At 43.0% G+C, this 25276-nt stretch overlaps 1 protein-coding gene and 1 long non-coding RNA gene across 6 annotated transcripts; one reads left to right on the forward strand and one right to left on the reverse strand.

Moving 5' to 3' along the window:
- The first annotated feature begins 6 nt into the window (after positions 1-6).
- Positions 7-22908, forward strand: SKP2 (S-phase kinase associated protein 2). Of its 4 annotated transcripts, none has more exons than XM_037902648.2 (10): positions 7-194; positions 2217-2476; positions 3848-3959; positions 4657-4800; positions 5377-5511; positions 7751-7849; positions 11567-11694; positions 13361-13412; positions 16314-16421; positions 20128-22908. In XM_037902648.2, the coding sequence occupies exons 1-10, from the start codon at positions 166-168 to the stop codon at positions 20339-20341; spliced, it is 1281 nt and encodes a 426-aa protein (XP_037758576.1). In that variant the 5' UTR covers positions 7-165; the 3' UTR covers positions 20342-22908. The 4 variants fall into 4 exon arrangements, with proteins under 4 accessions (XP_037758576.1, XP_043403685.1, XP_037758575.1 ...); XM_043547750.1 differs by having other exon boundaries at positions 10-194; positions 16985-22908; XM_037902647.2 differs by having other exon boundaries at positions 16-133.
- On the reverse strand, positions 6705-23793 carry LOC119566635. 2 transcript variants are annotated; one of them, XR_006291327.1, is made up of 4 exons: positions 23366-23783; positions 13982-14068; positions 7703-10321; positions 6705-7070 (listed from the first exon to the last, which is right to left on the reverse strand). It is a non-coding gene; the product is annotated as an uncharacterized LOC119566635 (long non-coding RNA). The 2 variants fall into 2 exon arrangements; XR_006291326.1 differs by lacking the exons at positions 6705-7070; positions 13982-14068 and having other exon boundaries at positions 8050-10321; positions 23366-23793.
- Positions 23794-25276: the final 1483 nt, after the last annotated feature.

Consider the following 25276-nt stretch of genomic DNA (forward strand, 5'->3'; position numbering starts at 1 on the left):
CGGCTGCTAGCCTCACTTCCGTTAGGAGTAGCGCGCGCTGGGGAATGGAACGTTGTGCTGGTCGCGCTCAGTTCGGTGGTGCTGCTGCTGCGCAGAGAGGAGGCGCGGGAAGGGACGGTCGCTCCTGCTGCTGGTTAGTGCGGGGACCCTGGCTCCCAGCTTCTGATGCTTCTGCGCCAGGCCACCATGCACAGGTAATGCGGCGGCCGGGGGCAACTGGCCGGAGTCCGCGTGGGGTATTGCATCGGGAAGGGGCGAGTGGTGGTAGTTGCCGCCCAAAGCATAGGCTGCTGCTGTGTTGTGGGGGGGTGCGTGCAAAGTGTTGCATTGGGCTTTGTTATCTGTCTGTCCACGCGGTGTTAAGTCTCTAAGGCTGCAGTATATTGTACGTCCTTCTGCCCCTCTCACCTCTACCCAGGGGATGGGAAACCGCATCTGCATCCCCCAAGGCTACCCTGGTGAGCACAAGTCATACATGTCTTGGTGTGTCCGCTAAAGGGTAATTAATAGCAGGTAGCCATGTGATTTTGGCGGAAATCTGAGCGGGGCCAGTAGCCTGGATGGTAGTGACTTGGAGGGGTGTGTGTATGTAGTGTTGCCCAAAATACAGTGATCCTGTAACAAACCAGTGTTCACGGAGGATTTTGCAGTTTTTACTGTGCTGCACATTATGGCCATTTGGAACTTTATAGCGGTAGTGCGGCTAGATCCCCTCTGCTTCGAAGACACAGGCCCTACTGCTTGAGCCAAAACACTCTCCATTAGTGGATAGCAGTGGGGGCATAATTTTGTAGTTCTGATTATCTGTAGTGTAGGGCAGAGATATATAGTTATTGGCCAGTTCATTATATTCCCCTCTATAAATGAAGCATATTTTCAAGCATCTGAGGTTAACTGAGTTCATACTCATTGTTGATGGTTGTGTCTTTGGCCTTCTGGGACTTCACAGATGTCACTTTGCATCACCCCATGGCTATTTAGAACTCTATGATAATAGGACCAAAAATGGAGAACAAACGCCTATCACTTGTGCTAACTGAGGGTCCCTGTTAGCAGTACAAGGCCTGTGATACACAGATTTGAGCAGTGCTAATTCTATACAGTAAATGATAAGGGTACATGTACACACTAACTAGTTCACTGCAGTATTTCAAAGTGCTGTACAAACACTATAATCTTTAATTCCCCGGTGAGGTAGATAAGTAATCACTGTTATCACTATTCTATACATGAGGGAATTGAAGCAAAAGAGCCTGAAAGCAGATGTCCATTTCAGAGGCAGTATTAGAATTCAATGTCTTGACTCCCAGTTCTTTATTTAAACCACCAGGTCACACACTTGACTCTAGATTGTAAATTGCACAGAGTTCACACAGGTGGATGAAGCAATTCTGGCAATGAAAGATGGAGAAGACCTGTTAGATCATTCATTGTAACCCCAGCCATTGCAGGACTTTCCTCCAGTTATTTGTGCAGTCTCATTGTAATAGTCCCAAACAACTAGATTTCCACCAGTTTCTTTGGCACACTATTCTGCAGCATGATAGGTATTTTAGGAAGATTGTACTAATTTTCAGACTGAAATTTCCTCTTCTTAGTTTCACCCCTTTGCTTCTTATTTTTTCTGTCCAACAAAATAAACAATACAAAATTAAATATATTTAGCTTTTTTAATCTTTCTATGTAAATCAGTTCTCATGGCCCCTGATCATTGCTGCTGCCTTCTCTGTCCTTCCTACGGTTTTATCTGTGATAATGTGCAGTATTCTAACTGACCGCAGAGCCACAATCTCTGCTTTGTTGCTGTTGACTAGATTCCCATCCCTTTGTGATGCCACAGTTCAAAATTGTAATATTCTTTTTTGCAATCATATCATGCTGCAAATTCAGTCTGATTTACTCTTGTCACCCTAAGTGGGTCCATTTTAGCATTTCTGCTTCCCAGCTTACTTCTTTCCATTAAGTACGTGTGTTTCTGACTATTTCCCCCACGGAGTATCACATAAATCTGTTCAATTTGATCCTTATATGTATCCCAGGTCTGGAGGTGTTGTGAACATTTGTAAAACCCTGTAGGATTTTTGAATGCTATAGAAATACAAAGTGTTATTGATTTTCACTGTGAATTGTATTGCTTACTATAGGGGATGTAGGTGCAGGCACCTGTGCCATTTTGTCTTCCAACATTTGGGGTGTAACTTGTGCTGTTCCTGCAGGAGACATCTCCAGGAAATCCCAGCTTCAGACAGCAATGTTTCCACAAGCTTCACATGGTCGTGGGACCCCACCAAGACATCAGAGCTACTCTCGGGCATGGGAGTGTCTGTCCTTAAGAAAGAGAAGCTGGGCAGCGAGAACACCCCTCAGGAGCTGCTAGTGTCTCTTTATCCTCCTCAGAAACGACAGAAAGTGAAAGAGAAGGACAAGGACTTTGTGATTGCACGCAGGCCTAGGCTGCTCCGAGAGACAGAGTCAGGTAGAGTAACAGCCCAAGCTTGTGTCAGCTTGTAACAGTGGCTGAGGTTGGGTACTACAAATCACTAATAGTTTAGTTGCTTCTTACATAGTTTGGTCTCTCTCAGCAAACTCTAGTCCCTGGATCTAGTGAATCGTGTGTGTTTCTTTCAAGTCTTTCTTTTTTTATCTTCCACAAGTTTGACTTTCCCCTCCCACATCTAGACAAGCCTGCATGCCCTAAAGAGAGCATTACTGTAAGGAAGTGGTTCACTCTATTGCTTCCTTAAAGGAGACCTGTGAATGGATAGTATTTTATCATCTATGGAGAAAATATTTCCCATGAGTCATAGAGACTGATAGCTACTATGCAGCCTATCATTTCTTCTATTCTGTTTTCTTCAATAAGGATTAAATAGGATTTTAGATTTCGCCCATTTCCCAGATCTGTAGTACAGCAGTTTTGGCCAACAGAGGGTGGATTAAAAAAGAGATCAACTCCAATAGTATAATCTGTTGCTGGAGGGATATTTCTGAATCTATCTGAAGACCTCTGATCTAAACATTACAAGAGATGAATAGTCTCATAGCCTTCATAAAACCTCAGTTTGAGCTTACCATCTAGTAACTTACTAATGCTTATGACTTTCTTTATGGTATGTTGGTGAGTTTACAGGGGCTGTTTTTTGAACTGTCACCCATTTCATTTGTGCTCAACTTGTCAAATATTTCTTTTCAGATAAAGTTGTGATCTGGGAAGTGCTGGCTGGGGTTCCTATCTAAAATGTACACGGTCTCCCATCCCATTTAGGGAGGTAATTCCTTGTTCCACAGACCTCTTTGGAGCAGTAACAGCATTTTCTAGATGTACATAATGCCTTGAAAATGTACTTGCTTAAGAAAAGAATATTTGGATTTTAGGCAGAGCAATAGCTCAATATGCATTAGGGGCTGCAGTTGGTAGAGTCATGAATCTTAAGAAGGGCTAATTGCACAAGAGCAGAATAGCTTTCAGAAAGAGATTCTGGTTATGGAACTCTTTATACACTTTCTCAGAACACGATGGGTTGGACAAACAAGCTTCAGAAGACAAATGTGAGACAATGCTGTTGGCAGCTATTTTTTGCACCTATGCACACAGCACCTAGTAACATCTTGGATGAGATGGTGGTAGTAGTAGTAATATAATACCTTTCCAATAAGGAAATGTAAGTACCTAAGTAGTGGACTAGTCTATCCCTAGATCAACAAGGGAATAAGGTAGTGATGGTAGGGCAGGGAATTTGTCTGTTGTCTTTAATATTTTTGTCTAATGGCAAAACTGTTGAAATGGCTAATCAGTGGACAAAAATGAATCCAATCTATGTAAAACCTGTTGACTGTTTTCTTAAAGGTATTTCTTGGGATGCACTACCAGATGAATTACTATTAGGGATCTTGGCATACTTACCCCTAATTGACCTGCTAAAAGTTTCCCAGATTTGCAAGAGGTGGCAATGCCTAGCGTGAGTATCGCTTTTTACTTGTAGGTATTGAGAACAGTGTTGCTTTTTAAAGGTTGTTAAATGGTCTTTTTCTCATTTTGATGTGCAGGTGTAATTCTGTCTACACTGAAAGTGGGCTACACATGCATTAAGAGACTCTAGACTCATTTGATTCCTGATGTTTAAATGGAGACTGTCACTTGAGAACCACACTTATCTGGAAATTTTACATTTGGGCTGTGCCCCTAACTAATTTAAAGCCTCTGTTCTCTTCCAGGCCTCCCAATAATGAGACCTGGGGTCTTGCCCACTCCTTCACTCCCTCCCCCCAATATGTAGTGTAGTCTGAGCTCTTCCATCATGCACCCACCCGTTCCATTCATTGATTCCAGGCTCCTATCTTCCCCCAAATTCCCTAAGTCTTGCCTCCCACTAAACAAATAATGCCCCCTTTCCTACAGAGTTCCAGTACTTGCAGGAGACTACAGCCTATCGCAGTGAGTTTCATGCAGTATCTTGGCTCTTCATATTCAGGAATAAGAATGCGCTTTGCTGTCAGATCAGTGAGAAATCTCAGTAATGTTTGTATAAGTAAATCCTTGCTGAGTTGACTTCCTTGTTTTGCACATTCATTTGTAATATTAAAACCTGTTGATGACAGTGTCCTTTGCTTTGGCCTTTCATTACTTACTAACCAGCACACTCCTTTCCTCCCTAGGTTTGATGAATCGCTCTGGCAGACCCTTGATCTGACTGGTAAAAATCTGCTGCCAGGAGTGATTGGGCAGTTGCTCCCTGTGGGTGTAACTGTATTCCGTTGTCCAAGATCCTGTATTGGGAAACCATTGTTTAAAAACAACCGGTAAGGCTGTCACCATCTTTTGGTGCCCTGGAACAAAGTCTCTCTTTCAGTTTTTCATATATTTCAACCAATCTCTTTGATTTAGCACCTCTGGTTGTCACTTGTGGCATCTGTAAATTTTGGAATAGAGGCAGCATGGAGCAGGGAATAAGGCACTGGGCTGACTATCAGGGGAGCTGCATTCTGTTCTTTCTTGATTCAAAATTGTTCAAGGACTGATGAACACAATCTTAAGGAGTATAGTCTACTACCATTCAGTAAATTTTTTTTTAAGAACCAAGAACTACTGACCACTGAAGTATATTTCTTTGCAAAGTTAAAGGAAATATGATTTAACTCTAGCATAGAAAGAGATATTATGAGTCTTAAAGATTTGTATGCCTCAAAGTAAATAGAATTTTGCAGTTTTGGTAACCAGCTTAGTAGCAATGATGGATCAGACATGCATTAAAGCGTATACGTTTTCTGCTAGCTGTGCATTCATTTGTAGTATACAAATGCAGTATGCTACCTGAATTTTAAAAAAATATTAAAATCCATTTTTTATGGTCTGCCTTTCTCCTTTCCCCTCTTTAGACCTCTTAGAGTGAAACATATGGACTTATCCAACTGCACAATAAGTGTTGCAGATCTCCATACTATTCTTTGTCGTTGTGATAGACTACAGAACCTCAGCTTGGAAGGACTGGTGCTTTCTGATGATATAATTAGGTGAGTGGGCATGTTCAAAAGTGTAAGGTTCCTGCATCTCAGGACCATGGGCACCTCCTTTGGTGGCATCAGTGAATCATCAGCACTTATGCCTGGTTAGTCTGTCGGGCATCCTAGCTTCCAACTGAGCAAGCAGCAGCTTAGGCCTCCTGAATGAGGGCCGAATAAGTCAACTGTTAGTGGCTCTGGCCTTCTGACCTAAGGGTTAGCACTCCTCCAGCCCAAAGTGGAGGGTCGGGGGCAGGGGAACCTGGACCCACCCTGCTCCACCAGGTCCCAGCCCAGGGCACTAGAAATAACAGGTGATTCCATCTTGGGGTTGCCAGGAGAACGTGGGGTCACTGTCTTGCCTCCCAGCAACACAACAGACCAATGTGTCGGTTCCTTTGTTATACCAATAAAATAAAAACCAGCAGTATCTTAAAGGGGAAAAGGCAAAATGCCACATTTATTGTGAATACAGAAAGAATCATAGTAAGCAGTTAGTTATAGCTATAACATTCCATTCAATTTCATATTCATTCATACACACACAGGTTCTGCAAGGTTGTTATCATAGTTACCAGCCTTAGAGTTGCTCATGCCAAGCCACTGGCCAGGTGTCCTGGACATGAGGAGGGAGCAGGGCCTTGTCAGATGCTCATCTGATGCTCCTGGAAGTTGGTTTGCAGAATCAGACCCCAAAGTTCACTTTCTAGAGTCCATTTTTATAGGAATTTCTTTCTGTGCCAGTCTATGGGAATTGCTTCATCATGCTGTTGCTGAATCAATCAGCAGATGGCACATTCCTGACGGCTCCGTGCTGCCAGATGTTATCTTGTTCTTTGGTTCTCCCATTCTTGAGGCTGTTGGGTGGATTCCAGTCTGCCCTCCGGGGGTCCTCTGGTTATTTCCACTTGACGCCTTCTTCAGCCGATGGACACTGGATTCTTAGGCTAGCACCTCCCTGATCATTCAGTTATTATCTACAGCAAGCATCCATCCTCTGTCTCTATTTTAATCACAATTGTTAACAAAGCGAGATGAATACAACAAAAGGGCGGGGAGTCTCTGGGTGCTGTTCCTGTTAGAGTATTGCTTTGAGTCTCTCTCTGTGTGAGTAGTTGTTGTTACAAAGAATTGCTTTGAGAACAGACTCTGTCTTAGAATGTACTAACACAATTAGCAGCTTGCAAGTTTCACACAGAGGGAGAGAAACAGTACCAAAAACCAAGAGACCTCTTAATTAGTAATATCCTGGAATTTAAACTATGGGGAATCAAATTCATTTGTGATTTTAATACAGAACTTCTTTAATATGATCCAACACCTTGGGGTTCTTCCTACCAGCATCTGGTGGGGCTGCTCCATGGCCACCGGGGCCTGGTTCCCCCTCTCCTTGTCAGACGGCCTGCTCTCCACTCCCTCTTTGGGTTTCTCAGTCTTCCGGGGTAGCAGTTTCCTTCCCTCCAAGCTGGCTCTGGAGGGTCATCGCCTGCCACAGTGGGACGGACGTCTTGCTCCTTCCCTGGTCTGACTCTTAACTGAGCTGCGGGGCCCTGTTCTTGTACTACTTGCCCCTGCGAGAGAGAGAGAGAAGGGACTGGTTTAGTTGAGCCCAACAGGGTAAGTTAACCTCCTCTGTGCTGGAATGAGGCCACAAGTATACAATACAAGAAATATTCAATAATAACTTTATTTATTTGCCTTCTTGTGTGTAGAAGGCTCCCCAGACAACTTACAAATGCAGGCCCTCATTTTGTAAATAGCTAGAGTAGGACAGACTTCAGCAAGATCACACTTTGGTGCAGGGGTCTGCATAGGCACATCTACTTACAGGATTGAGGCTTATTTTACAAATGGGATAATTGCTTTATCCATCACAGAAATGCAGCCGCTTCTGAGGTGAAACGTGGCAGCTGTTTAACGGGGCAGAGGAACATTAAAACTGCAAGGGAAATATTCAATTAGGCAGAATGTAAATATCCAAATAGGAATTTGGCCAGGACCCTAGAGATAATAGCCCTTTTCAAGTGTATGATTTGTCAAGTACACTAATGCAGCAGGTAAACAGTTACAGAACATCTATTTAACGGTTAAATAGAAAACCTAGGGCTCACTAGGCAGAGATGCACAAATGTATCTTTACTAAATTAAGGCCATCTTGAGCCTGGAACTTAGTTATGAAAACAAACCATAAAATTGATAATACCAGGAGAGATGTGAAAGCATTGTGACACTCCATCTATGGTCTTTACAGAAGCATCGCTCAGAATTCCAGTTTGGTGCGATTAAATCTCTCTGGATGTTCTGAATTTTCTGCAGAAGCATTGATGATGATGTTGATCAGCTGTTCTGGGTAAGACAGAATTAATTTATGTACCTGTTGATATTCCTGGGAGAAATGATCATCTGAGCACCCCCTGGCATGAGTGTATAACTTTTATGAACTATAATTTGTGTTCTTGAACATCTAAATAGGGTATTTTCCTCCGCGGAAGATTCAGATAATTCATGTTTTTGTTAAACTTATCTCCCTTAAAGATGGGTACATTTATCTGGGGTGGGGGAGGGAGTTTAACTATGTCTGTTTTGAATATCCTCATGCAAAGTTGATTTCCTTATTGAAAGAGTGACAAGTTAAACTCTGTCAAAGTGAAAGTGTGTCTTTAAAAATTGTGAAATGATATCTGATGAGCCCCCTTTACACAGTGTGTGCAGCTTTGATGGTAGAAAAGATCACTTCATGTTAAAACAATCCTTCAAAAACATACAGAGTCGTTCTAACTGATGTAGTACTGTTATAAAAATTTGACAGCTTGTGGAGACTAACATTCTGTGATCTGCCAACATGAAGAAGGATGGTCTGTGGTTAAGGCACTGAACTGGGACTTGGGAGATCTGTGGCAGAAAATGAATCCAGAGTTCATGTGTAATGTTGGAGAAACTACTTAATGCAAAGTTTCAGAGTAGCAGCCGTGTTAGTCTGTATCTGGAAAAAGAAAAGGAGTACTTGTGGCACCTTAGAGACAGACAAATTTATTTGAGCACAAGCTTTCGTGAGCTACAGCTCACTTCATTGGATGCGTGCAGTGGAAAATACAGTGGGGAGCCCACCTTGATTATCACTACGAAAGGTGTGTCGTCGTCGTGTCGTGTCCGCCCCCCACTCTCCTGCTGGTAATAGCTCACCTTACCTGATCACTCTTGTTACCATACACACTAACACCCATTGTTTCTTGTTCTCTGGGTATATAAAACTCCCCACTGTATTTTCCGCTGCATGCATCCGATGAAGTGAGCTGTAGCTCACGAAAGCTTATGCTCAAATAAATTTGTTAGTCTCTAAGGTGCCATAAGTACTCCTTTTCTTTTTGCTTAATGCAAAGGCAAGCTTAACATGTACTGATTTAACTATGTGGGTTTAAACATACTTCCTCAGTTATACCAGTGCAAATTGTGTAGACAAAACCTTAATCTCTATGCCACACTTTGCAGTCTGTAAAATGGGGATAATATTTTCTTTGTCTTATCAACTTAGGTTGTAGATTGTCGCTGTTTACTACATGTATATGCACTGCTTAGCAGAATGAGGATCTGATCTTGGTTGGGACCTCAAGGCCAGTGGTTCTCAACCTTTTTGGGCTCAGGACCCATTTGTAAATGTTTATGGCTAGGGTGGCTTAAGTTGGATCCCGCACCCTGGGGGAGGAGGGTTGGGTCCTGCCTGGCACTCACCCCACGGTGGCAGCTCCTACAGCTGCTGTGGGTCTGGCTGGGCTTGGCTCTGCGCTCTAGGCATTGCAACCTCTGGGGTTGCAGCACCACTCAGGTTCAACCACACCCCCCTGAATGGACCAAATTTCTATGAGTAGAGTTGTGACCTGGCTCATGGGGTTTCAGTGCCACTCGCTCAAATATGGCCTCCTCAGACTCCCGTCATCATGATGGCTGGACCAAATCTGAGTGGCACTGGGACCCCAGAGGCTGTAGTGCCTGGAGCAGGGTGGTGAGCCCTGCCAGCCCCATGGGACAGGAGCTGCCACACAACCCTTTGAAACATTCTGGTATCCCGACCCACGGGTTGAGGAAACACTGCTTTAGGTGGTGGTATATTTTGATAGTAAGTAACAGAACTGGTGGCACACAGCATGTCACGAGGGCTTGGCATGTTGATTGGCAGCTGTCCCTGTTTGCTCAGTGTGGGGTTGACACACCCAGTCACATGGTTGTCGGGATTCCCTGTTGGGGCAGAACAATCAATCAGTCTGTAGCCCCTGGGGCGAGGCAGAGCAAACACTCAGTTTATATCAGGAGACCCGAGTAGTCACATCTAGTGGCAAGTGTGGGGCAGGGGGACCCACACCTACCCTAGTTCACCGGATGTGGCCTGCAGGCCGTAGTTTGCCCACCTCTGTCCTAACAGATTCCCTGGGTGACTTCCTACCATAAAGCCCATTTCGGGCATCTCCTCAGCTGGCAGCAGCTCGGCATCTCTGCAGTCAGCTGGTCATCCACAGCATAGTCCAGATCCACGGAGAGTTGATGGTTCCTCTCCAGGAGCCTGCAGCACACATCCTTCCTCCTCTTCCACCAGCACCGACTGAGCTGAGCGGCCTCCTTTTATCTGTCCCCTCCACCTGGACCATGTGCAGTAGGAGTGCGGGGGTGTCATTTCCTGGGCCCACAATGATTGGTCAGCCCCCGTTGGCCCCGTGCAGGGTTGATACATCCTGTCACTCAGCAGTGCACGTTTCTTTGCCTCGCCAACATGCTTTAACCCTGTTTTTGAGGAACCTGTAATGATGAGAGGGTGACTTGTTTCTTTGACCTATGTTGAGACAACCAAAAAAAATTCAGCAGTAGTGGTTATTTATTTGTAATCTGGTAGCACCCACAATGTACTACACATTGTCCACACGAAGGAGTACACAGTCCCTGCCCCAAGGAGCTTACAATCTACGACAAGCTGTAGTAAGAGTCCCTAAAACATAAACCCTTGTATCAGAGGCCTGGTATGAGGCCTAAAGCCTGAACCAAAGTACTTCCAGGCATTGCAAAGCTGGGCACCTAGACATCCCGATACCAGGACACTTCACAGAGATAACAAGGAACAGCCAGGTGCATCCCAAAGACAGGGTCAAAAGGACAGCATGATGGACAGATCTGTTCGTTTGAACCAACTTGATCAAAGGGGGAGACAGCACCCTAATGAGTCAAGGGGCTGTATCTCAGTACATCAGTAGGGATGAGTAATCTATTCTGCAGCTGTATAAAAATAGGTCCTGGAGCGCATATCTTTGTCCAGCCTAGGAGGCAGTGGAGTGTCCCGCCACTGACTGAGCTGTGTCCATTGCCAGGGGGCACATATTCGTAGTATGTCCTGTAGAGTCTATAGGAAACTATTACTGTGCTTCGTTTGACAATAAACCTGGCCGGGTGCCTTCGTGCCTTACTAGAGTCTGTGGTCTTTGGGGGTTCTCTCGGGGTCTGCTGTGTCAGCTATCTGCGCAGAGCTGGGGCAGCACACAGCGGGAACACGTGGGGTGAGCAGCTGACTGTTATCATCGAACCAGAGCAGAGCACCTACCAGTAGCTACCGACAACACAAGCAATTTGTGAAGGGTTGAAGAGGGTTGCACTCAAAACATGTATGATATTTCTATACATTATAAAAAATACACACAAACTAAATCCGGTGGCCAGTTAATAATGGATAGATTAAGGAGCAAACAGCTGTGTTTTTCTTCTTTAAAGGTGGAGTCCTATCCATTAGGAACCAGACTATGGCAGATACCCCACTTCACAGCAACAACAAATGATGATTACTTTGCCATTGTTGGCTTGATGCATTTTGGTAACCAAGATGCTCTTTATCCCCTTATAATTTCTCTATGCCATCTATTTAATCTGATCTCTTAAAATTTGGTGTCATTAATGAAGAAACTTGAGGGTATATATCTTATCTCATGTACAGTTTGATTTTTTTGGTATTTGAATAGTATGTGGATGCTTTTAAGGCCAAACCTATGTTTCTGCAATGCTTCCAAATGGATGTATTTTTATTTGTGCATAGATTGGAAGAGTTGAACTTGTCCTGGTGTGACTTCACAGCTGATCACATTAAAGCAGCAGTCAACCACATTCCTACAAATGTAACTCAACTAAATTTTAGCGGATACAGACAAAATCTACAGATACCAGGTAAATAGCACCACTGAAAACTGGTGGTCTAGTGGAATGATATGTGGAACCTTAATTAAGTGTAGCTGTGATTGTTTAACTGTTTGCATCTCCTCTTGGTCCTTCAGACCCAGAGTATTGATTTCAAATGCAATGGTGCCTTTGCCTACATGAAGGTGTGCTTTATGTAGCACAATTCATAAAACAAAACATTAACCCTGAAACTTAACCAGCATTATTGCTAATTTTTGTACATGAGCTCTGAAACACTGGTAACCACTTCTTTTATATTATTATTATTATTATTGGCACTTAAACGCCACAATCAGGAATCCGAGCCCTACTGGGCTTGGTGCTGTACACATAAATAATGAAAAGACTGTCCCTGTTTTACGGAGCTTACACTTAAAGACAATCAAACAATATAATTTTGAGTCATGAGGAAGGAACTTAGAAATTACAAGACTTCGATTTACAGAGGAAAAACTTCAGGTATCCAAAAAACCCAGTCACTACAAAGATGAGTGTGTTCTACATGATGGAAGTCATGTAGTGGTTTTCAGTTGCATGAATGAGCTTTGGAGTGCCTCAGAATGCCTGTAAACCTAGTAAATTTCTCCTACTAAGAAAACAGTGACTAAATTCAAATGTTTTTCCGGCTGGTACAGTAAAAGCTCTTTTATCTAGCACTTCACCAACTGGCGAGCTCTATAAACCAGCATTTCTGATCTGCACTTAAAGTCTGGTTTATAGTGCGGTTGGTGTGGGGCCGGGGGGGGGCATGGGATGGGCTGGGGGTATGGGTCGTGGGAGTGGGCTCAGGACGTCTGATGCAGAGGGGAGCGCTTGCCTCCGGCAGCTCCCCACAAGCCGCTCCCCATTCCTGCTGTTGCAGGCAGAGGCGCGGCCTGGCAGCTCTGCAGGCACGCTTCCTCTGTCCCCACCTCGAGTCCCTGAGCACGGACTCCACAGCACTCAGCTCATTGGCCGGGAACCATGGCCAATGGAAGCTGGGGGGGTGGGGGCAGTGCCTGCAGATGGAGGCAGCGTGCCTGCTTGCAAAGCTGCCTGGCCGCGCCTCCACCAGGAGCAGCAGGGACGGGGAGCTGCTGCAGGTGCGTTCCCCCCATCTGGCACCCAAGCCCCCTCTCACACCCCAACCCTCTGTTCCAAGCCCCCTTCTGGACCCCAACTCCCCCCAGAACCTGTACCCCACAACCCCTCCCACGCCCCTGTCCCGCCCCGTACTCCAAACCCCTCCCTCTGAGTTACCCAGCATTTTTACTTTACTGACATCCTGTTTTCCCAGCATGCCGGTTAAAAAAGCTTTTACTATATATTGATGGTGCAAATGGCATTTCAGGGGCACTTTTTTTTCTTCTGTGGACAAAATATTTTTTTTCTTGACAAAGCTAAGAATTTAAATCCTTTAAGGGTCTGCACCAAACATCAGTAGGTGAAAAAGATTTGGTATATGTTTCAAGTGCAGTACAAGTGTTCTTTAAACAAGTACAACCTTCTGTCAAGAACTCATGTTGGTAGAAAACATGTAACTTTCATAGCAGTGAATAATTCAAACCACATATAACTTTAAAGGTAGCTTTTACTGGTCAGGAGAAGCTGTAATATTGCTGGAAAAAAATGCCTGGCTGATTTATATACATGTTTTTTTTCCCCCCGCCTCCAGATATTAAGACATTGGTGACAAGATGCCCTTATCTCGTCCAGTTAGATTTAAGGTAAAAAAATTGTGTATCACACTCTTCAGCAGCCCTGAATCCAAACAGTATCAAGAAATCTTTGCCCCTACTCCATTCAGGCTGCAACTTCTGTCTCTCTGGGGCCACAGTACAGAATCTGCCCCCTGTGCATCTGTGGGTTTGTGCTAGCAGAAGCTAGAGGAACCAGTGAGTGATAGATATCTACATACATTTTCATACCAAGCTCATCACTGTTGTTTCTGAGCACCTTCAGGCAAGATCTTCTCTTCCCCTGCCCCCCCACCCCCCACCGTAGACAGATGTCACTCCTTGGAAGATTTATTTCTTTGCCAAATTTCAGGCTTCAGCTGGGTTCTGTTCGGATCAGGTTCTTAAACAGTGCCCATCGTTACCGGTTTACTGTAGTACCGACTATCACAATATGCTGGGATTTTCTTAATGATAAAAGGATTCTTACCTCCTCTTTGCCTCCCCAAATACACTGTGGCTGGCTCAAACATTTTGAAGGTATTCTGCTCAAACTTTTTACCCCCCCAAAAAAAAAATTCCTTGAGACAGAAATTGTTCACAAAGTTTCTGAAACTCACCTTTTGGGCTGAGAGTTCTGAGTGTGAAAACAGAAACCAGTTTGCGATGTTACTGTAGAGTTTGCTTACTTTGATATTGAGCAAGTTCTATAATAAAGGGAGGGAATACATAGCATTTAGTACAAGATTACATCTAAAACTTGTTTTAATAAAGGGGAATTTATTTGAGAATTGGTTATGCACCCCCTTCTCTCTTCCCTTTTGCCCTCTCCAGCTGTCTGATCGGTTGTGCCATAAACTTTAGGCTAGGTTCACTCATAGGTTCCTGTAGCTTTTGCTGGCAGAAATCCAGATGCACAGGGAGCAAATTCTGTGCTGGAACCCCAACAAGATAGAAGTGGCAGCCTGAATGGGGCAGAAGCAAAGGTATCTTAAGTTGCCTTTGTGCTACTTGGGTTCGGGGCTGTTCTCACTTGGGGCAGCTGCCAAGGGGCTGCACTGCTACCGAGAAACCTTTTAGTGCTGTGGGCGCATGCTGTGTGCCAGGGGTGGCTGTCAAGAGAAATGCTATGAACGCTTGAAGTTAATAGACTTAAGGTACAATAACTTCCAGATGAGAAAATGGTAGCCTTATATATTAGATCTCAGTGTCTTAAGTGCTGCTGACTGTAAGTCACAGGGGGTATACCGCTTGACAGTATCTTTGTGGGTAATATGCAAGTTACCAAGATAGGAAAAAATATTTTTCTGGAAGGGATAAGCTAAACTCATTTACCCCGGGGGAATTCTGCACCATTGCATGCAGAATTCATGTCCCCACTGCAGAAAATGACGGGGAAGCAAAGGGAAGCTGCGTGGGGGTCAGAACACCCATGGGTGTAGTTGGGGGGGGCATTGCCCCCCAAACAGAGGCAAAGCATGGGAGGCACACAGTGTCATATGCCACTGGCCCCCAATGGCTGAGAGCACAGAGCTGCCCAGCTGAAGGAGAGTGCTGCTCTGCTCTACTGCTGCTGCAGCTAGACCCCACCTCCATGGTCCTAGTGCTGGTCAGGCTCCCCTTCTGCGGGCTGGGACCCATCCTGTTTTCTGTACAATAGTGAAGACCCGCGGTGGGGCAGGGTAAGGAGGGTGGGGTAGGGAGAAGAGGCAGTAGGGAAGGAAGAGGGGTGGGATGGGGAAGGGCACAGAGCAGTGGGGAGGGGCATCTCAGGTGGTAAGCGGGAGCCAAGCTTGTGGTATCCCCTCGGCAGCAGCTCAGGCTCCCCAGTTAAGCAGGCCCAGCGACCCCTACTTCACTGATTCCCCAACCAGCTTCACACAGATCTCCACCCCACCAAACCCCACTTCCCCCAGCACCTGGACCCCACTGAGCACCCAGTCGCTTCACCCCCTCCCCCCCCCCCGCCCCCCGAGCCCTCATCTTTCACCTGGACCTCCTGCAGAGTCCCATTGCCCCTGTACCCAGAACCCCCCAACAAGCTCCTGTGCATCCAGCTCCCTCCCCACTCCCCCCCCCCATGCCCGGATCCTCCACTGAGCCACCTGCATTGAGATTGCTTCACACAGAACCTTCTCACCCCGCATACCCACACTAAGCCCTTCCACACTTGGATCCTGCTGAGCTGAGCCTACTTGCCCCACACCTGGATCAGAGGCCAGGACTGGATGTGCGTGTGAGACTCTGTCCCTCTCGCTATCTTGGTGTGCCTGACATGGACAGACAGGGCCTTGGGGTGTGTCAGGGTCGGGTGCAGCCTTACGGTTGACTCCATGTCCGGGTGGGACTGCAGGGTGATCTCCCACCTCCGTGCAGCTAGGGACCTGTGCTCCCCCCTGCCATGCTGGAGCCTGCACATCTAGTTAACCACTAAAATATAGAGAATTTTGTAAAACATTTAAAATGTGTGCAGAATTTTTATTTTTTTGGTGCAGAATCCCTCAGGAGTAATAAACCACATCTGCTGTCGCTGACTCTCTTGCCTGTCATGCATTTGTAACATGATTATAAAATGTCAAAGTATAAGTTGATTTTTGCCATATCAACTAAACACTGCTTAGAACGCTTGACATGTAGAGCAATTTCCTTTTGTGACCTAAGTTCCTGTGCCAAAACAGCTTCCTGCAAAACAAGCTACTATTTTCCCTCCTCCAAAAAATAAAAATGATGGAAATCGGTGATTAATTTCTAATAAGGAAGAAAACATGTTAAATTTGAAAATAGTTAATAAGCTGGTGAAGAGAGCTTTTGAAGGCAGATAAGTGTTTAATATTAATGCATGCAAAACTTTTCTCTCCGAATTTCAGAAACACTTGAAACTTTGCTTCTAAGCTTTGTGTTCTTGAAAAGGAACGTTTTTAATCCTACTCTTATATGTCCCCTTTATTACAGTGACAGTGCAATGTTGAAGCCTGAATGTTTTCAATATTTTCATCAGCTCATCTACCTGCAGCATTTGTCTCTTAGTAGATGTTATCAGATATCTCCTGCTGACTTACTGTGAGTAATGTCTTACACCCATTATAGTTCTTTACTATTAAAACTGAATTAAAAGGTGATCAGAAATACTTAATAAAAACTGTTCAAGATCCTGAACTGCAAATAATGTCTTTAAAAACAGAAGAGGAAGGCTGGGACTAAAAGGCAGGATGGAGCCGATGATTACTGGGTCTCCTCTGGCATCAGCAAAAATCTATGAACCCACTGGTGAAGTGTCTGTCTCATTTCCCTCTAGTGCTGGTGCATGCACATGACAACCTGCTATCAGTGAATCCATTAGCTCAAGTGGCATAGGTCTGTGCTGTGGATCTAAAGGTTCCAGCTCTGCTGATTGCACCATGCGAGTGTAAATATGATTCCACTTAATGGAGTTCCTGGGTGTTGTTTTTCTTCCAAGTTCACCTTTTATACTGAGGAAGTTAAAAAGAATATTAAGGTTCAAAGTTAAAAAAAAAAACTCAGTTAGGAATTGCCCAAATTAAGGTTGCCTATATAACCTTAATTTGCCTCCCTTGTGTGTATATGCATTGATAGAATCTAATTACATGTACTATCTTTTCCAGGGGACCCCTGCCTCATTGAGTGCACAGCCTGGATGATACTCTGAGCAACTAATCACTATTTTGTTTTTTTCTTGCTGTGGCTCTATGCCTTACTTATTGCACACCATTCAAAAAGACTCTGAATATAAAATTCATTTCCTTATAGGCTTTTCTATGATGTTCATTACTACAGTATCTGAATGCTTCACAAACGTTAATGAATTGATTTGCACAAAACCTCTGAGATCTGAGGGTATTATCCCCATTTTACAGATGGACAACTCAGGCATAGAGAGACAGATTTAAAGATATTTAGCTGTCGAACACTCATTGAAAATTTAACTGGGCACCTAAATATCTTTAAAAATCTGTCCCCAAAAAATTAAGGTCAGAAGTGTCCACTAATGCGTGTTGGATTTGAGACACCTAAGACCTGATTATTATTTTTTCTTCAGAGTAGTTAGCATTATATATCTTTTTACAGTCATATACAGTCATGGTCAAATTACAGCTCTCATTGACTTGGTTACAGTTGTGAGTACATAGCATTTTTGCAAAGCAGACAACAGTCTCACATTGGGCACTTAGAAAATGACACACCGGTGGCCACCTGTGAAAAGTTTGGTTTAAGTGACTTACTCAGCATCTCATAGTAACTCTGTTGCAGAGGCAGAGATAGAATCCAGTTCTCCAGGGCAGCATTCAACTGCCTTAACCACGAGACCATCTTTTCTCTTCTTGCAATACCCTTCCTCATTTGCTACACACCTTCAAAAACTTCTGAAGCCACAGCCTCATTCACTACTCAGCCCTGATTCATCCCTCACACCAGGACCATCCTGTGAACTGAACGGGGCAAGTGTCGTGGAGAATAGTAGTATGCAGTCATCTAATTAAAGACTGTCAATGCATGAATTAAAGTTGCACAGGCAACCTTAACTTTGGCATTTCCTAACTTTTGAGTGCTTGATTTTGCAACCTGAACATCTTTTAACTTAAACAAAAAACTAATACAAAATTATGGTTGTGTCAAACTGACCAAAAACAAAGAAAGAGGGCCAGATCCTCAGCTCCTATAAATCAGCATGGTTCTGACATCAGTGGAATTATGCTAGTTCCATTTACACCTGCTGAGGATCTGCCCCTAAAGTTTAAAGTTAATGACAGGTGAAACTTCTTGTTTTTCCCTCTTGTTGCTCTTTAACTCTAACATTTTGGGTTTTAGTTCAAATATATGATGTGCCACATTGGTGTTCTTAATAAATATCAAAGGAAGTTATGCTATGTTAAAACTCCATTTTAAGTCAGAATCTGTGTAGGCTAGCACAGCTTTGCTGTGTGACCTCGGGCAAATCAATTAGTTGTACTTCCCCGTCTGTAAAATGGGAACATCTGTCTCATGGTGGTCCATGAGGATTTTTAGCAAATGGAGCAGTTTATAAAGGTGCCAAGTGCAGTTTGGCATCTTACTCTTATTGACTTTCAGTAGGAGTTAGGTGCCTGTCATTTAAAAATCTCCTCCAAAGACGTATTGATATTCTCTGGTGGAAGATGTTATAGAAGTGCAAAGAACTTTTGAACATAACATTACACTGATCTGAGATTCCTTCAGTACTTATGTGTAATGGAGAGACTTAAGGATGACTGGTGAAATCTTTTACTCTTTCAAAAAGAAAAGGAGTACTTGTGGCACCTTAGAGACTAACGGCTGCTACTCTGAAACCTGTCACTTTACTCCTTGTTTGTTACTGGGTCAGCTATGTCAATGTTAGTCACTTTTCTCAGTAGTAGCGAGAAGGGAGTAAGTATGTGAAAGCTTATCACAGACTAATAGCTCTGTAAATATTTACATACTCTTTAAAGGGATATTAGGTAGCTGCTCTGAAAGAATTTTAAAACTCCGATAATTTGCTCAGTAGTACAGAGGTACTGCAGCCTCTGATGTCTATGAAGGGGCTGTTGAAGTATAATATCCTTAAGGAAATGATTCATTAAGCCATTTCTATTTTCTAAACAAGATAGATTCCCTTACCTAGGCTCCACAAAAAATTGTGAAAAACAATATTTAGTAAAACAAAGCATTAAATGGTTGGATGCATAAGAAATCCAAATCTGTTACTTTAATGATAGTATAAAACTCGTTGAAACAATTTATGTACAATAAAATTGTTTGTCAGAGTTTAAAAAAAGAACTTGCAACGGAACTATATTGATTCCTAAACCTAGACTGTTAAAATAGGAATTGGAAGACCTTTAACACTGGAATAGTGATGCGGCTATGGGATAGCTCTGTAGTGTTTGTTCCTTCTGATGAATCCATCTGTCCCTGACTGTACTTGCAAATACACATTTAAATGATAGCTGGACAAACACAAGGAACTTGGTCTGTATGACCAGTTCAAACATCACCACAAATTCCATTCTGCTGATTCCTTGTCCAGACTGTAATCTCAGCCCGGTTACTGCCACTACCACCTTATCTGGCCTGTTACCATAACCCTTCAATCCATTCAAAACGCCACCACAAAAGTCACAAACCTTGGCCACTCCAGAGTCTGTTCACTGGTTATTTCTTGCCCTGTGTTATCAGGGTTAAGCTCCTTACCCTCTCCACCCTGAGCATTTTGATTCTTGTCTACCTCTGTTCTCGCTTGTAAAGGACTTAGCACACCATTGATGATGATAGAATATTCCATACAGTGAAGAATAGGTAATTAGCTAAGATTATTAAAAGTATTTCTAAGGAGACGACTGATGTGTAGGATTTACCATCTGGGCACAATTTGCTCCACTTATTCTGAATGTTGATTTTAATAGTCTGTTGCTATTGCAGACACTAAATAAACAAACCAACCATGTCCTGCAATAACCTAGCATGTGTGAGGCTCATTAGTTATGAATAAAGTTACTTACATTTCACTGCATTTAAATTCCTATTTCTCTATTCAGGCTGGCTTGGCAATTGAACTTCTTACTGAATGACCAGAATAGAGCATAAAGTTTCAATTAAGTATATTTAAAATCAGATTTTTTAGATAGGAGCAAACATTTATCCAAAAACTATTTTCCAGACTTTCATGAAAAAAATAGCATGCAGTTTGGGTAAAAGGTTTAAGCCATTTTTGCAGCTCATTGATCTGCTTGTTTTGTTTCTCTCCTTCTAGTGAGCTTGGTGAACTTCCCACATTAAAGACTCTTCAAGCTTTTGGAATAGTGACTGACAATTCCCTACAGCTCCTAAAAGAAACACTTCCCCACATAAAGATCAATTGTTCACATTTTACAACCATTGCACGGCCAACTGTTGGTAGCAAAAAGAACCAGGAGATCTGGGGCATCAAATGCAGACTGACACTGAGAAATCCTAGTGGTTTGTGATGCAGAGTTTGCTGGATATTTTCTTTTGTTGGCACCAAGTGTGGTGTGCTTCATCAAGAAACCCAAACACTGGAGCATCACTCTAGCTCTTCTTGTAAAAAGTGTTTTAATGTGGTCTTATGCTATAATTTACTTTCATAAGTATATTTTTATATTGTCCTTCTCTTACTGCCTTCAGAAATGTGTCCCGAAATCTAATCAGGTATGAGTAATTGTAGGCATTTTAAGTCAATCTTGCTTTTAGAAAGATGTTTGCAAAAGCCAAGTGACTATTGCAATTGTGCTAAACATGATTAAGTTAGAAAGTTTGGTAAATATTGCAGCTGTTCTAGTTATTTGGCAATGTGCTTAATTCTGCAGTCTGTGATATTGCTTTATTTGAACTGTGAGAGTCCAAAGATGCTTCTGTAATATTTTTCTAAATACATAGCTTTGAGTAAAGCCCTTGCAAAGTAGAGTGATGTTCGGTCATTAAGGAACTGTTTTACTTCATTACAACTCAGTACGATCCTGACTGTTTCAGAGTTTAGAGCTCAGAATGAGTAAGGGCATTAAGTCTATTTAGACTCTTAACTGAACAGGATGGAATATTTGGTGCTATCTACTTTTTGGAGGGACCGGGAAGGAACCATGGCTTTGGACACTAAATTCACTGAAACTTAATGCAATAGGAGCCGTGGGAAGGGAGATCCACACAAAAGGAGCTATGAGGAAGCTGAATCGGACACTAGTTATAAGGCAGCAGAACAGAGCTACAGTGCATTTTTTCCCATCAATTACAGAAGTGACCCTCACTGGTTCAAAATGACTGTGCTGAGTAGTTTAAAACTTGAAACCCCTTTGCAAGTTTTTGAAACCAAGATCTCACCCGTCAGGGTGAAGTTTTCATTGGGTATTGTCTGACTTACATTCCAGTTCTGTGCTACTTAATCAGTATTTAACTTCTTCTGATTTGTGATTTCCACAGTTTCTAAAGATGCATTATTAATGCAAGAATCTCTTCATAGGTAAGCTTAGAATGATGTTTCTTTTTATATAGCCCTGTATTCACATCCCTTCATTGAGACACTGGAGGGCTAAGGAGCAGTAAAGAGGGAAATACACAGAACTCCAGAGCTCTTCAGGGCAAGGAGAGGAAGGGATTGCTGGGATCTAATGGGTGTCAAGCACTCCACAGTACAGAAGCAGCAGTCTTGTGTGGAGTGCTTGACACCCATATATAGCTATAGCAAAGGGAGAGATAAGGGAGTATGTGGGGACCTAAGTTCTACAATGCAGAAAATGTGGCAAACCTTAAGTTCCTGTATTTTAAAGAAACCCACCAAAAACTTAGCAACTTTGATGGTAGTTCAACAAAGAAAAATATGAAAGTATAGAAATGAACAACTAGATAACTATTCGAGCCCATAAGAAGGGAAAGGATAGATATGTGGCTAAGGCACAGGTGTAAGCCTTAGATCTGCTTCTTTGTGCCTCCGTTCACCATCTGTAAAATGGATGTAGTACATCCCTACGTTTGAGGTGCTGAGAATAAGTTTATTCATGACTGAGGTGGCTAGACAGAAAGGTGCTCAGGCCATAAGATTACCTTCAGAAAAAATGTATGTACAGTAGAAGCTCAGTTACAAACTGACTGGTCAACTACACACCTCATTTGGAACTGCAAGTACACAATCAGGCAGCAGCAGAGATGGGAAGAAGAAAAAAAGTACAGTAGTGTGTTAAACAACAAACTACTAAAATAAAGAGGGAAAGTTTTTAAAAAAGATTTGAAGTAAGGAAACCTGTGCTTCTAATTTAAATTAAAATGGTTAAAAGTAGCATTTTTTTTCTTCTGCATAATGACGTTTCAAACCTGTATTAAGTCAATGTTCAGTTGTAAACTTTTGAAAGAACCACCATAACGTTTTGTTTAAAGTTATGAACATTTCAGAGTTACGAACAACCTCTATTCCCAAGATGTTCGTAACTGAGATTCTACTGTACAACCATAAAGTAAAAAGAAAAGGAGTACTTGTGGCACCTTAGAGACTAAAATTTATTTGAGCATAAGCTTTCGTGAGCTACAGCTCACTTCATCGGATGCATCCGCTTTACTGTTGTTAGACCATAACAGTGTGGGGTAGTGTTGGCACTATTACTTCCAGTCAAACTATTTCGCCCACTTGACATCTTGCTTTGAGTTTACTGAGGACAGCCAAGTTACATATCTAAGCAGCCCGACATTTTTGAAATACCTGCCTGAGTAAGGTCTTCATAGCATGGGATCCTAAAGACTTAATTTATAATTATAAAGATAAAGGCATTAAGGGGTGAAGTGTTCTCTGCATAACTTCATACATTTAAAAAAAAAACTCTTAGGTTCAGCACAGTTGCATGTGTTTCATAGTTTAGGAAACTACAACAAAACTAAAATTGATAAGTAGTAAATCTAGATCAAGTAAAAGTCTTTAAGCTTGGAATACAGAAGAGTATTATAACTTGTATTTCTCTCCATAAATATTGTACTAGCAAAAGCTACAGCATTTCACTGTTGTACTCCAATAAACTAATTTTTAAAAAATCAACCCCCCTCTTGCTGTGGTAACAGGAAAGTAACTTGAATAAAATATCAGTTACCTGTGGAATGGGATACACTTGAAGTGCACTAAAAGCTGTAGCTATGGATAAGTATACTTGGACTACACTCTTACTCTAGGTCTGTCTTATTTGAAGACTTTCACAACATGCTACTGTGTTCACCAAGATCGGGATGGTGCAAATCTGTCATCAGAGTAAGATGCAAAAACCTACTTTAACTGAGCTCTTCCACGCCCTCACCAAGGGATTGGGGGAAAATGGAGCATGGGAGAAAAACCTGAAGTCCATACAACCTAAAGTGAGGTACAAGTCTGTACACTGAAATTAAACTCACAGCATGGTGATGGAATAGAAAATGCTTTAAATCCTGTCCAAATTAAATATTTAAGATAAGTATGTTGGGAAGAGTCAACATGACTATTGTAAAAGGAAATCATGCCTCACCCATTAGAATTCTTTGAGGGTCTCAACAAGCATGTGGATAAGGGTAATCCAGTGTACTTGGACTTTCAGTGAGGTCCCACCTCAAAGGCTCTAAAGCAATATCAAGTAGTCATGGAATAGAGGTCCTTATGGATCAGTAATTGGAGAGGATAGCTAGGGAACAAAGGGCAGGAGTAAAACCAACAGTTTTCACAATGGAAAGAAGTAAATAGCAGGGTCCTAAAGGATCTATACTGTTCAGCATATTCATAAATGATCTGGAAAAGGGAGTAAACAGTAAGGTGGCAAAGTTTACATGATACTCAAGATAGTCAAGTCAAAAGCAGAATACAAAAAGTTAAAGGGCTCCCACAAAACAGCAGATGAAATTCAGTGTTGATAAATACAATAATCCCAACTATATATACAAAAATGCAGTCTAACTTAGCACTTACCACTCAAAAAAGATCTTGGATATCATGCGATAGTTCCCTGAAAACATCCACTCAAGTGTGCAGTAGCAGTCACAAAAGCTAACAATGTTAGGAACCATTAGGAAAGGGATAGACATGACAGTAAATAAAAAAGCCACTATATAAATGCATGGTATGCCCACACATTGAATACTGTGTGCAGTTCTAGTCAACTCATCTCATAAAAGATATTAGAATTAGAAAAGGTGCAGAGAAGTTCAACAACGATTAAAAAAGGGCAGGGAACAGCTTCCATGAGAAAAAATTTAAAGAAGACTAGTACTGTTCAGTTTAGAAAAGAAATGACCCGGGGGGGGGGGGGCGTGGGGGCATGAGAGATGTCTATAAAATCATGAATGGTGTGGAAACAGTGAATAGGGAATTTGTGTCTTCATATAAACACAAGAACCAGGGGGTCATCCAATGAAATTAACAGCCAACAGGTTTAAAACAAACGTAAGAAAGTACTTCAACATACAATCAACCTATGGAACTCATTGCCAGGATGGTGTGAAGGCCAAAAGTATAACTGGGTTCAAAAAAGAATCAAATAAGTACATGGAGAATAGACCCATTAATGGCTATTAGCCAAGATGGTCAGGGACACAACTCCATGTTCTGGCTATCCCTAAACTTCTGACTGCCAGAATCTGGGACTGGACCATAAGAGATGGATCATTCGATAATTGCCTTGTACTGTTCATTCTCTCCGAAGCATCTGGCACTGCCCACTGTCAAAGACAGTATAGTGGGCTAGATGGACCACTGGTCTGACCCAGGACAGCCATTCATATGTTAACAAAAAATCTAGCTCTCATTATATAGACAAGTGTGTAAAGATAGTTTAATTGTTTGAAAAAAAAAGATTCAGTACTATTATGTAGATATAAATCAAGCAAAGCTTGCTGTAACCATAGTAGTCGCTTACAGGAAATCCTGAAACATTTATAATCACCATATTGGATTGAGCTATCTTAACTCCAGCACTGGCTTCGCAGCTCCCATTGGCTGGGAACCGCAGCCAATGGGAGCTGCGGGGGCGGTGCCTGCAGGTGTGGGCAGCATGCACCACGCAGAGCCACCTGGTCCCTCCGCCTAGGGGCTGCACATGGTGGTCGCTTCTGGGAGCAGCACAGAGCCAGTGCAGGCAGGGAGCCTGCCTTAGCTCCGCTGTGCCAGCGACTGGGAGCCACCTGATGTAAGCTCCGCCCAGCCGGAGCCTACACTCCAAACGCCCTGCCCCAGATCATAACCCTCTCCCGCACCCCAACCCATTCCCCACCCCGGAGCCCCCTCCCACACCCCAAACCCCACCCCGGAGCCTAGGGGAAGCCCAGAGCCTCCATGCCCCCCTGGGGGGCTGGAGCCACAAGCATCGGCTTGCCTGCTGTGGGGGGAAGTCTAGAGCCTCTGCACCCCTCTGCAGCGCTGCGTGTAGCCCACAACTGATTTTTTTCTG

Source organism: Chelonia mydas, chromosome 5, assembly GCF_015237465.2.
Source record: "Chelonia mydas isolate rCheMyd1 chromosome 5, rCheMyd1.pri.v2, whole genome shotgun sequence".
Taxonomy (NCBI): domain Eukaryota; kingdom Metazoa; phylum Chordata; order Testudines; family Cheloniidae; genus Chelonia; species Chelonia mydas.